Source organism: Camelus ferus, chromosome 8 (genome assembly GCF_009834535.1).
Source record: "Camelus ferus isolate YT-003-E chromosome 8, BCGSAC_Cfer_1.0, whole genome shotgun sequence".
Lineage (NCBI taxonomy): Eukaryota > Metazoa > Chordata > Mammalia > Artiodactyla > Camelidae > Camelus > Camelus ferus.
In genome coordinates this window covers 60,733,618-60,745,657 of record NC_045703.1, presented here as the reverse complement: position 1 = coordinate 60,745,657, position 12,040 = coordinate 60,733,618, and the positions used below count along the sequence as shown (strand labels likewise).

The window sequence follows — 12,040 nt, the reverse complement described above, 5'->3', positions numbered from 1 at the left end:
CATATTACTTATATGTGGAACCCCCAAGCAAAAAAGATACAAATGAATTTAGTTACAAAACAGGAAAAGACCCACAGACGTAGAAAACAAATTTATGGTTGCCAAAAGAGGGGTAGGGATAAATTAGGAGTTTGGGATTAGCAGATACAAACTACTATATATAAAATAGATAAACAATGGGGTCCTACTATATAGCATGGGGAACTATATTCAATATCTTGTAATAACCTATAATGGAAAAGAATCTGAAAAAGAATAGATATGTATTAACTGAATCACTATGCTGTACACCAGAAACACAACATTGTAAATCAACTGTACTTCAATTAAAAAAAAAAAAAAAAGAAGCTGCTGAAATTAAGGAAAATAAAGAAGTATGAGGGCTTTATAATATAGTGGCATCTCATCTTACTTGGATGAGGTTCTGAAGTCAGCAGCACTGAAGGTCTCTTAGAAGACCCGTGAAAACATGACACAATATTATCAACATTCCACTATCTCTTAAGCACACAGCTGTTGAAGTGTTGGAACACACTGCTGTTTCCTCAGTGGCCACGCTGAGTGAATGAAAACTACATTGTTCTTTTGTTTTACCAAGGCCACAAAGTGGAGTTCACGTAAGTGTTCCTATGCTGTGATATTGCTGAGATGTATTCCAACGCCCACAAAATATTTAAAGAGAAGAATCAATTAATAAAGGTGTAAGTCGAACAGAAATCTCTGGACACACAACAACTATTTTGATTTGCATTTTACATTTTAAATGAAGCATGAATTTTAAATGATTTATAAGCACCATTTGGTAAACTTTCCTGTACTCTAAATAAAAGTATAACCCCAGGAGCAAGGGGTTCATTACAACATACCCCTAGTGTCATGGGAGCAGCTCTGCGTTGTGACTGAGAACAACAGACCCTTGTAACTTTGACACAAAGCACGTCCTTGGCTGGAAACCAGAACATCTGAGCTACCAAAGGTGTACGTGCCGACTACCATGAGCCAGCTCACCGAGCGGCTATCCCTGCTGGCTCGCTGGCCCTGAGCAGCAGGTCAACCCAGTAGAATCCCAGAGAATCTCGCTTTACTAAGGCAACCGGGACGTGTGGCAGAGATAGCTGGGGTCTGGGAAAGCAACAAGGGCTCACTGCCAGAAAGTCTGCACTTGTCCATGTGAAATGAGGATGATAAGGAATTCACATGGGAGATTTGCATACTTTCTTTTTTTTTTTTAAGATTGAAAAAATTTTTTAATTAATTTATTATTTTAATGGAGGTACTGGGGATTGAACCCAGGACCTGGTGCATGCTAAGCACGCGCTCTGCCACTGAGCTATATATACTCTCAAACAGAACATCACAGTAATGGCAAATGAAATGGCGATAGAGGAGTAGGTGATTTTAATGTTCTCCCCAAAGAAGGGGGAAGGGCTGACAGTGGGCCAAGCACGTGCTTGGACTAATGACATGCACGTGTTTTTATGACATACTTGTTCATCTCTTACAAACCTCGGTGTGTTGTAAGACTAATATGAATGAACACAAGGTGCAGCTTGGGAGCCCTTTTTTTTTTCCCCTGCAAGTGGCTCTTTTCCTTGATTGTACAACAGGAATCATAGTTCCCTCATTCATCTACTGGACGCTGTGCTTCCAAAGGAAAAACTTCCGGTTGAAGATTAAAAGTCTCACTCAAGAGGGGAGTAAATTACTTTCATGAAAGGAAAAAGAAATCTGAAATAAAATGATTATTAAAACAAATTCCTAACCTCTCAGATACTGGGGTGCTTCGAAGCTTGTGCTCTTTTGAGTGATTCCCCCCAAACCCTAAGGTTATTGTTTTCTCTTTTGAAGTGGTCTCTAATGATAATGCCTGTGATAACACTTGAATAATCTTCATTAAGTGCTAGCTGTTTAGGCTGAGAAAATGAATACTGTCCCTACCGAATGGTCTTGTGTCATCTGCATTTCAGCCAGAAAGGCCAGGGAATGGATGGAGTGACGGCAGAAGGTGACTGGCTAACATGTGGTGGTGGGACACTGTCAGTTCATTTTAGACCCTCGTCTTTCTTGATTTGCTCATAATTTTACATGACATAGTGCATTTCTAGAAACTTCTGCCATAGTGACATTCCATTTCTCATGCTAGAAGAAAGCACTTGAGTACAGGGAAGATACATGGATTTCTGAAAGAGAACCTTAACTGGCTGGAAAATATAAGGGACAGCATCCCACAGAACACTCCAAACACTCAACTGCACAAAAGGGGAAAAGGAGAGAGCTGGAGAAAGGATGGGAGGGAACAGGCAGACCAAAGGCAAGTCTGGGGACAGGGAGGAAAGAGCCAGAGGAGGTCAAAGGCCTTGAGAAGGAGACAACAGTACAGGGACAAGGGCACCCCTTCTCCTTAGAGTCTTGTTAGTAATTACTGTGAAATAGAAAAGACATAGAGATGTCCATAACTATCATTTTACGTTTTTAAATTTTATGAGTTAAAACTACATACAGTATGAATATTCATTTTAATATATTCTATATACACAGAACTGTACATTTGAAAGTGGTTAAAATGGGAAATTTCATACTACATGCATTTTTTATCACAATTTTTTATCACAAAAAACACTATATATACTCTATATATGTACATACAAGTACTTATACATATGCATTTTTATTATTTCAGTCTCTGGTTGCAAATGCCTGGAGTCCAATTAAAGGATAACTCTCAAAACCCTACCAACAACTGGTTTGAATCCTTAAGAAATATAAAATACATAATTCCTCAGTAAACAACCAGTCCCCCCGCTAAAGCCCTGGCAGCAGGGGAGAAACACTCCTCAACACACACGCAATGAAAGTACAATAGTTCAAAAATCTGCGCTGCTGGCCATGGCCCTAGACAGAGTCTTCCTGGTCTGTTTTGATCTCCCTTCATCCAACCCTGCTGTGATCAAGAGAATGGCTTCACACGAGGAACAGGAAAGACCTTTGAATAAAAACAAACACCATCCTCTGTTGCTGTCAAGGTTATACCTCAAAATGTTTGCAAGGTTAGAGGAAGGATCTGGTGGGAGCTGAAGATGGTTTTCAACCTTGGCTCCTGATTTAATAAACAAGGTTTGGACTCTGACTTTCAGTGCCACACATATCCTTTGCAGAAACGACTGACTTTTTATTACATCACTAATGGCTCCCAATACTAATGGAGAAAGAATGCTAAATGTCTTCCTGTAGTTTGGGGGCACTGTTCTTTCTTGGCGCATTAGGAGTCTCGGCTTCTAAACGCTGGTTTTAACTCACTTGAACAGGAAACCAATCCTGGAGCCCGACAAAGTTACCTGAGTTACAAAACAATTCCTAAACCTCAAGCCAAGAAATCCCGTCTTCCTGAAGCGAAAGTGATGAGCTAACATTGATCTCCAGCCTCCTCTGTCCTAGCTTTCAATTGGTCCCCACAGCAACGGAGTGATGTTGGTGTTAATATCAGACACTTTTCTATAGATAAGAAACCTGAGGCTCAGAGAGAAGCCCACATTTACACCTATAGTGGAAGCCCTGGTCAAGATTGGAACTCAATTCCGAATGACCCCAATGTTTTACCCCTTTAACCATATAATGTTATTCTTCTATCAAGTGTCCATTTGTCATGAGGCAAGTCCCTCACTTTTTCTGAGCTCCTGTTTCCTTATTTAAAATGCAAAGTTGAGCCCACACACCCCATGGGATTGGGTGAAACATACTTGTAATGTATGGAAGAGGGAGTTGTTAGCTAATACAGTGTAAATACAGGAAAGTTTTTTTTTTTTTTTGGTCTGCTACACTATTTTCCCAGGTGCTTGCATTTATAGAGATACTGTATCAGTCAACTGTAAAGATATAATTGTTAAGTGATAGTGGAAAAGGAAAAGTCCTAGACAAGATGGTTTTTTTTGGGGGGGGGGGCTTCTAACAGCTTAAGGGAAAGGGGACTGTGATCATGCTTAAGGGTTGAGAGGAAATGATGCGGTGTATTTCAAATTTAAATAGATTAATTCTCACATGATACACTTCCTTTGAGCAACTAGGCCACTGCATTTTTTTCCATATTTAAAAAAAAAAGTTATTATTCTGAATTGATCAACAACCACCTCTAGTACCATGAACAGAAGTTGTCCCTCTGGTCAAAGAGGTGCAGAATTGTTCTCTAGAGAACAGTGGCTGCTTCACACGATTTTCAGAAGTTCAGCACAGACACCCCCCCGCCCCAAGTCAGAAGAGCAGCTCGTTTCTCACTTTAACTAACGGACTTGTCATCACAAAGCCTCATGCTCTGTGCGTTGTCTGGTCTCACAGTGTCTCAAGTCAGCTGTTTCTATTTCTCTCCAGCTCTTCCTCTTTCCATCTGGGGCGTGGGGACGGTTTCTGCACCCCACACCAAAGCAACCATGCCCCATGCTCCTACACTATTTCCAATCCCTCCAACGACCTCAGGTGCCTTCCTCCTGTAACACAAGACTGGGGCGGGGGTGGAGCAGGAAATAAGATGCCATCAATCCTGTGCCAAATACATTCTTGGTGGAATGGAGTCTGGGGTGACAGCCAAAGGTACGCGGAAGCCCAGTCTGCGCAGAGAAGCAAAGAGGCAGGGCGTTTTATCTGGAAGCATTTTATCGCTTCTTTTTTCCTGTAGGGCAATTCTACACCTATCGAGCCACCAAGCATCAAAGGGTTAGTTGTCGGGGAAAAAAGAACAGGAATTAAAAAGGTTTCAAGAAAACCATTACTTAGTCCATAAAGGTTCCCCAGCACTGACTATGCATGAAGTCAGGAAGAAAAAAAAAGTCTGAGCTCTGTTACTGATTACAATGAACTCAGATTTCAAACTGATACAAGACCATAAATGGTCTTATATTATTTAGAATCTTCTCGCCAGTGTGAAGGACACAGCTGTTAGGAGACAGACAGTACACAGCGAGCAAAAGCAGCAATGGCCCTTTTCATAAATGGCCTTGGAGCAGCACAGTGAGCTGCTGATTATCTGCGGAACACTTCCGCAGCCCCAATCTAATTTCTGTGTTGTAAGAAAAGGGAAGAGAATACGTGAGCAAAGGAGGTAAGCAGCTCATCCAATACAGGACTTTAGATCACATTATTATAAAATTGTTCTGCTTTTCACAGAAGAGCAGACATTTTAAAAGCATTATTTGCACAATGAATGGAAATTCAGAAAAAATAAATCTGAAATACCAGCGGGAAGGAAGAGTTCACCTTAGGGTTACTGCGAGTCTAAGACAACGTAACGCACAGAACACCGTTTCCACTTACTGATCTTCTTTTCACCTTGGATGGTTTCCTTGAAAAAGCCGCACTTTGTGAAACCATTCATTTAAAAACTGCCTTTGCCACTCCGAGTGGGGAGGTTCGCCAGAGTGGGGCGATGGTCTAAGTGTTTCCTGATGGCTGTTTGTGTAAAAGGGCCGAGAGCTGAGCCAGGTGCTGCAGCCAACACAGCAAGGCTTCCCCGGGCCGCTCGGCCCAGAGGGAACACAAGGTTACCTCGGCCAGCCACCCTGTGAGCTGGCTTCCATCCCTGTGATGTGTCCACTGTGGGGCTGCATCTGTCTTATGCTTAACATCTCCGGAGAACTCACAGCTTCTAATTAGAACATTTTCCTTCCTGTAGAACACAAGTCCATGCCCCTCCCCACCACCACCCCCGCACCCCATCACCTCTGTAAGCCGGAACACTGTCGTTGCTCGTTGATAAAAACGGCCTTTAAACACGACCAGCCTTTACTGAGCTAACCATCCCACTTCATTCCTGAAATCCTTCCTTCCGCAGACGTTTACTGAGTGCCTACAATGGCCCCAAGTAGCCATTCTTTGTCACTGTCCTCCTTCCTCTTCAGGTGTGTCACTCAGTTACTGCCCCTTTGAGCAGGATGCAGACCGCCATCATTCTACATATCCCGCAGCCCTGCCTCTGTCTGGCTGTGGGACACTGGGCATGTTGCTTAACCTCTTTTTGCTTTCGATTCCTTATCTGTAAAATGAGGGAAAATCAATAGTTTCCACCCAATAGGGAAGTAAGGACTAAAGAAGTTACCAAGAACAAAGCGCCCGCATGCTTGGCAACCAAAAAGCCCTCCTTAAGCGGGAGCCTTTGCCCCAAAGTTAGTGTCATGCTCTTTATGATATAACTCTAGAGTCACAGACCAACAGAATTTGTGGGGGACGAAGGCATGAAAGAAGCCATCAGCTTGAAGGCTGAGCACTGTGGCAACCGGGGACTACCTATAATGACAAATCCAATGGCCAGAACTGGAGCCATCAAATTCAGAATGGAGACGTTCAGGTGGGAGCAAAGATGAACTGAGACGAGTGAGGTCCTGGGAAGTCCAGATATTCCAACCAAATGTTCATTATCCAGCTGTGTTTAAAAACACGCCAGACAATCCATCCAGCCGTTCCACTCTCCACTTCTGGATATATACCCAAAAGACTTGGAAGCAGAATCTGGAAGAGATACTTTCACACACATGTTCACAGCGGCATTATTTACAACAGCCAAGAGGTGGAGGCAACCCAAGTGACCACTGACAGATGAATGGACAGACAAAAAGTGGCAGGTACACACAATGGACTATTGTTCAGCCTATGAAGATGGAATATGAAAATGAGGTGTGGAAGCCTACTCTCCCATGTGATGCTGTGTTAGGATGTGACTTGGGGGCGTGATTAGGTCCTGCAGGTACAAACCTCATGAATGGGATTAGGGCTCTCATAAAAGACACTCCAGGGAGATCCCTCCCTCCTTCCCCCTTGTGAGGACACAGTGAGAAGATCACCTCTATGAAACAGGAAGTGGGTCCTCACCAGACATTGAGTCTAAGGTCAAGACTTAGACTTCCCCGCCTCCAAAACTGTGAGCAATAAATTTCTGTTGTTTATAAGCCACTCAATACTGTGGTATTCTTTATGGCAGCTGGAAAGGACTGAGACAGTGAATAAGCCAGTCTCCACCCCCAAAAAGGACATAGTTTATGGTTTCACTGGTAGGAGATACTTAGAGCAGTCAGACTCAGAGACAGAAAGTAGAATGGTGGTTTGCCAGGGACAGAGGAGAAGGAGAAATGGGGAGTTAGTGTTTAATGGGTATAGAGTTGTGCTTTTCCAAGATGAAAAGAGCAATGGAGATGGACGATGAATCCATCTTTGCAAGATAAAGGTGGAGATGGATGGTGGTTGCACAACAATGTGAGCTGACTTAACACCAGTGAACTATTCACCTAAAAATGGTAAAGGTGGAATTTTATGTTATATGTATTTTGCCACACTTCAAAAAATTTTACAAATATACTAGGCATAGATCAAGAAAACCAGGATGAAAAAGGGCTATAGCAGAAACAGACAAGGAAATCCTGCCCAAGTCTTGTTCCTGTGCAAATCCAGCTGTTGAACGCTGTTCTCCAAAGTCCCTCTCCACTGGGACCTGCTGTTTGGAAGGAGAGGGCAGGCTTCAAGAGCACAGGCTTGGGGGCAAGGAGTTGAGGTCCCCTGGCAATAGGACCTTGTCAGATAACTTAACCTCTTTAAACCTTCCGTTTCCTTATCCACAGAGCTCTTACAACAGCCCATGCAAAGCTCTCAGCACTGACCCGACACGCAGCTAAGGTGCAGTCACTGTGTTGGATCTTACCTGCACATCATACAGGAATTGGAAACGGCTTCCTTTACTTGCAGCTTCTCTCACGGCCCAAGCCAGGTCCACCGACCCTTTCCCACCAACCGACCAGTGATAGCAGGGGACCGCATCAAAGGCTCCAGCCCGCTTCGCCAGCTCACACACCAAGTCGATCTCTGCGCGGGTGTCGGTCCTGGTGATGAAAATGTTCGTGGTTTTGCGTCTGTATTCATTTAGCGATGTTTTTAAAGAAAGACTAACGGCTTATATAGAATTCTGCTCCCAAACGCTGAATATATTTTAAACATCAAAAGTGGTTACACTGTGCTTATATAAATCAGACCTAAAGAAAATCATGGGGGAAAATCCTCTCCAACATGACTCCAATATTTCACTTTGTTGAGGGTTTTATTGAGAAAACTCCATAACACATCCCTTTGATCATCTACAGTCTTTCAGTCAGAAATGATGGGTGGAATTAAGGGAGAAAAAAAGCCAAAGAAATGGGAACTCACTGAATAGATTCCACTTTCCTGATAACATTTGAGAACATTTCTGCTAAAGTGAAACCAAACCAAACCGAACCAACCAACAGAATGGGCAGACTATTTCTATATGCTTTTAGACGAAGCAGAGAAAAGGCCAAACACCCTCCAAACATAAATGCAGGTCACAGAGTGGCCAAGTGATATGACCACATTTAAAGTAGGACGCTGGACTTACTTGAAGACATTCAGAGCCATGACAACAGGGACCCCAAAGAGCTGAGCGATCTGAATTTGCTTCTGGAGGTTACAGCAGCCGTCTGCCACCAGCTGGAGGTTCTGTAAGAAAACCAGACCCAGATGTATCACCTCCCACCAAACCTGCCAAACTACACTGGTAGGCCCGCTCTGGCGGGTTTTGGTTCCATCTATGCTCACTTTATTATCCTGGAAGCTATTAAAGACCATAAATGACTTCTTCCTCCAAGAAAAGATGGCTGCAGAAGGAGGGGGCTCATTTTCCAAATAATGTCTAAAATTATCCTGGGTCCAATGGCATATTTGGGTCTTGAGCCAGGCAGCTCTTTCTGCTGCTGACTGGCGGCCAGGACATAAACAACGTGCCCACGCTCTGTGGGCTGCTGGACAAGAAGGCATAAGGCCCAGAGCGGGTGGCCGGCACGGTCCAGCTGCTCCCTGCTCAAATCCCTGGCGCCACCTGTAGGAGCTAAGAGGTACTGCTGCCAGTTGATCAAAATCTGTTTTCATAAAGGAGTCAAGTAACTCGCGCTAGTCATAAAGCCAACTGTGTATCTTCTAAAAGTCAGTATTTTCCACACCAAAAGAATACATATGTCTAAGCTTCATGTTTCTGTGCTGGAGATCATGAGGCCTGCTCTGATGGCTGCCCAGGAGGTAGGGAACAGAACATAAATCTTACATCCATTATTTCTTAAGACTGGAGAGTTAACTGGATGGATTTTACCCCTTCCGCCACCCACTTCCTCTTGGATTATCAGCAGATCACTCCACTGGTGGAGGACCCCTGCCCTGACTGAGATTCGACTGCAGGCCAGTGGTTAACTGGATCTGAATGATTCTTTACATAAGCCCCTTAAGTGTTTGGTCACTCTTACCTCTTCCGTATATTCTTTCTTAAGAGGGACACCGGCAGTCACCTGAGGTAACAAAAGACAAAAATTAAGAAAAATCCTACAAAACAGTTCACTGTGATTCAGCTCTGAAAGAAAAGTAAGTCATCGTCCTTTCTGAGGAAGGTTCATTTAAAAAGCACATTTTGTGCTTCTAAACCAACAACTGGCAGCCCTGGCTGAACATAAAAGTATTGCGGTATGCTTTTAAGAATCACCGATGCCTGAGCTCCACCCTGAGCAATTAAAACCAGGATTTTGGGGAGTGGGACCCTGGATCAGTAATAATTCAAAACTCCTCAGGCAATTCCAATTTGAGCCTATATTAAGAACTTTCAAACTACTGCCCATCATCCCAGCATAAAAGGAAACTGACAGTGTGATTAATACCTTATTATATAAAGTGCATCATTCTAAATAAATTCTAAATCATTTAAAAATAATTGCCATTACTTTTTTTGGCCTAGTATCTCACAGAACCTGGGGGGCTGGCAGTTTAAAGATGAGGAAACTGAAGTTGAGAGAAGGCAGGTGTCTTACCACCACTAACCAGCAAATGAGAGACAGGATGGGGACGTGGATATACGAGGGCTCTGAAAGCCCAAGTGAGGACCTTTTCACGGGTTCCACAGTGGTTTTTTTTTTTACAGCCTGCAACTGACTTCAGTGAGAAACACTAGAGAACATTTTACTTCACTGAGGATGTGGTGACTTGCTCTCCTCTCAACGAAAGAGGCCTTGAGAATGTTAGAACTCCTTTGAAAGGCTACCTCTTCGACAGATTGTTTTTTGAGAGTGTGACGGAACATAATAAAGTATTTTCAGATGGGTTTTTGTCAGCATTAGCGTAGACTAAAGCACACAGTGAACCTTTCCATTGGAATAACCAAAATGCTGGATTTAAGAAAGAACATGAAGTATTGCCGAGCTTGCACAAATACAATGTTCAAAAAACAAGGCAAAAGCAGGGGTGGGGGTATAGCTCAACGTGGTAGAGCACCTATGCTTAGAATGTATGAGGTCCTGGGTTCAATCCCCAGTGCCTCCTCTAAAAAAAAAAAAAGGTAAATAAATAAATAAACTTAATTACCTCCCCCACCAAAAAAACCTTTAAAAAAAAAAAAAAGCTCACAGCGAAATAGAATGCGACAATGAATGTATGTATGTTCATGTATAACTGAAAAATTGTGCTCTACACTGGAATTTGACACAACATTGTAAAATGACTATAACTCAATAAAAAAATGTTAAAAAAAAAAGAAAGAAAGAAAAAAAAAAAAAAACAAGGCAAAAGCAAGAAGAATGTGTTGTATGCAAACGCCAAAAAAGTAGAGGCGAGCAACCAAACCAAAAGTTGGTCTTAAAACACTAACAAAATTGACAATATTCCGGTAAGAGTTTTTTAAAAGGAATGAAAAAAATTATAACTACACAAGCTGTCGGCAGAATTAGTAGGATACCAGGACAAACTTTGTACCAATACATTGAAAAACACAGAGAAACTTAATACAAGCTTTAATATAAAACTCATTTAGGAAGAAATAGAGAACTTAAACAGTTCTTTACTCATTAAAAAAATTAAGTTTGCAAGTAGAGACCTACCTTCCACCAATAAGCAACAGGCCCAGACAGAGTTACAGGTGACCTTTATAGCTATTTATAGGTAGATTTAGCTGTTAGCACAATAAAGTCATGCGGATTTAATACACAGCATGGTGACTGTGGGTAACAACACTGTACTGCATATTTGAAACTTGCCAAGAGAGTAGATCTTAAAAGTTCTCATCACGAGGAAAAAAAGAAAAGAAATTTAGACTACGTATAATGACGGATGTTAATGACTTATTGTGATCATTTCACAACGTATACAAATATTGAACATGATGTTATACACCTGCAACGAATGAATATAATGTTGTTTGTCAATTATACCTCAAAAAAAATTTAAAGACATCACTGGATTACATATAAGAATCCAGTAGTAACCTGTTAAACTATTTAAAAATATAAAGTATACGGGAACAAATCTACAAAAGGACATAGAAGCCCTTTGTGCAATAAATGTTTATTAAAATACATCTCAAAAGACCTAATTCAGTGAAGAGACATCCCAAGTTCTTAGATATAAAGCTGTCAAATCTCTCCAAACTGATCTACTGATTTAACAGCATTCTAATAAAAATCATAAAAAGATTCCTTATGGGACTTTGTGAGCTATTTTAAAAATACACATGAAAGAGAAAAGGGCCACCAACAGGCCAGGCATGCATGAAGAGAACTGACTAGGAGAGCTTGCCCTGCTGGCTGTCAGTGTAATACAGACACAATTACGTGTAAACAGACCAGGGCAACCGAGGGAAGGTCCCAGAAGAAGACCTACACATGTACGGAAAATTGATTTATCACAAAGTAAGCTTGAAGATCTGAAAGGAGAGACTGATTAAAGACACAGTGCTAGGCCAATTGGTGATTAATATAGGGAAAATGAAATTAGGTCTGGTCATTGCACCATACACCAGAAATCAGTAATGAGTGTGATGGTTAATTTTTGGTGTCATCTTGGGTGACGGATGCCCAGATATTTGGTCAAACATTATCATGGGTATTTCTGTGAAGGTGTTTTTGAATTATAATAACATTTAAATTGATGGACACTGAGTAAAGCAGACTGCCCCCATAATGTGTGTGGGCCACATGCAGTCAGTCGAAGACCTGCTAGAACAAAAAGAATCTGCAAGGGGAAA

At 42.0% G+C, this 12,040-nt stretch overlaps 1 protein-coding gene across 2 annotated transcripts in view; it reads right to left on the bottom strand.

The window, feature by feature from the left end:
* Nucleotides 1-12,040, bottom strand: part of MTHFD1L (methylenetetrahydrofolate dehydrogenase (NADP+ dependent) 1 like) — a 167,372-nt gene that overhangs the window by 55,048 nt on the left and 100,284 nt on the right. For both annotated transcript variants that reach the window (XM_032485168.1, XM_032485170.1), the window contains 3 exons: nucleotides 9,282-9,323; nucleotides 8,384-8,484; nucleotides 7,676-7,853 (listed from right to left, as the gene is read on the bottom strand). In XM_032485168.1, coding sequence (XP_032341059.1) covers nucleotides 7,676-7,853; nucleotides 8,384-8,484; nucleotides 9,282-9,323 — 321 coding nt within the window. The remainder of the gene's footprint in view (nucleotides 1-7,675; nucleotides 7,854-8,383; nucleotides 8,485-9,281; nucleotides 9,324-12,040) is intronic.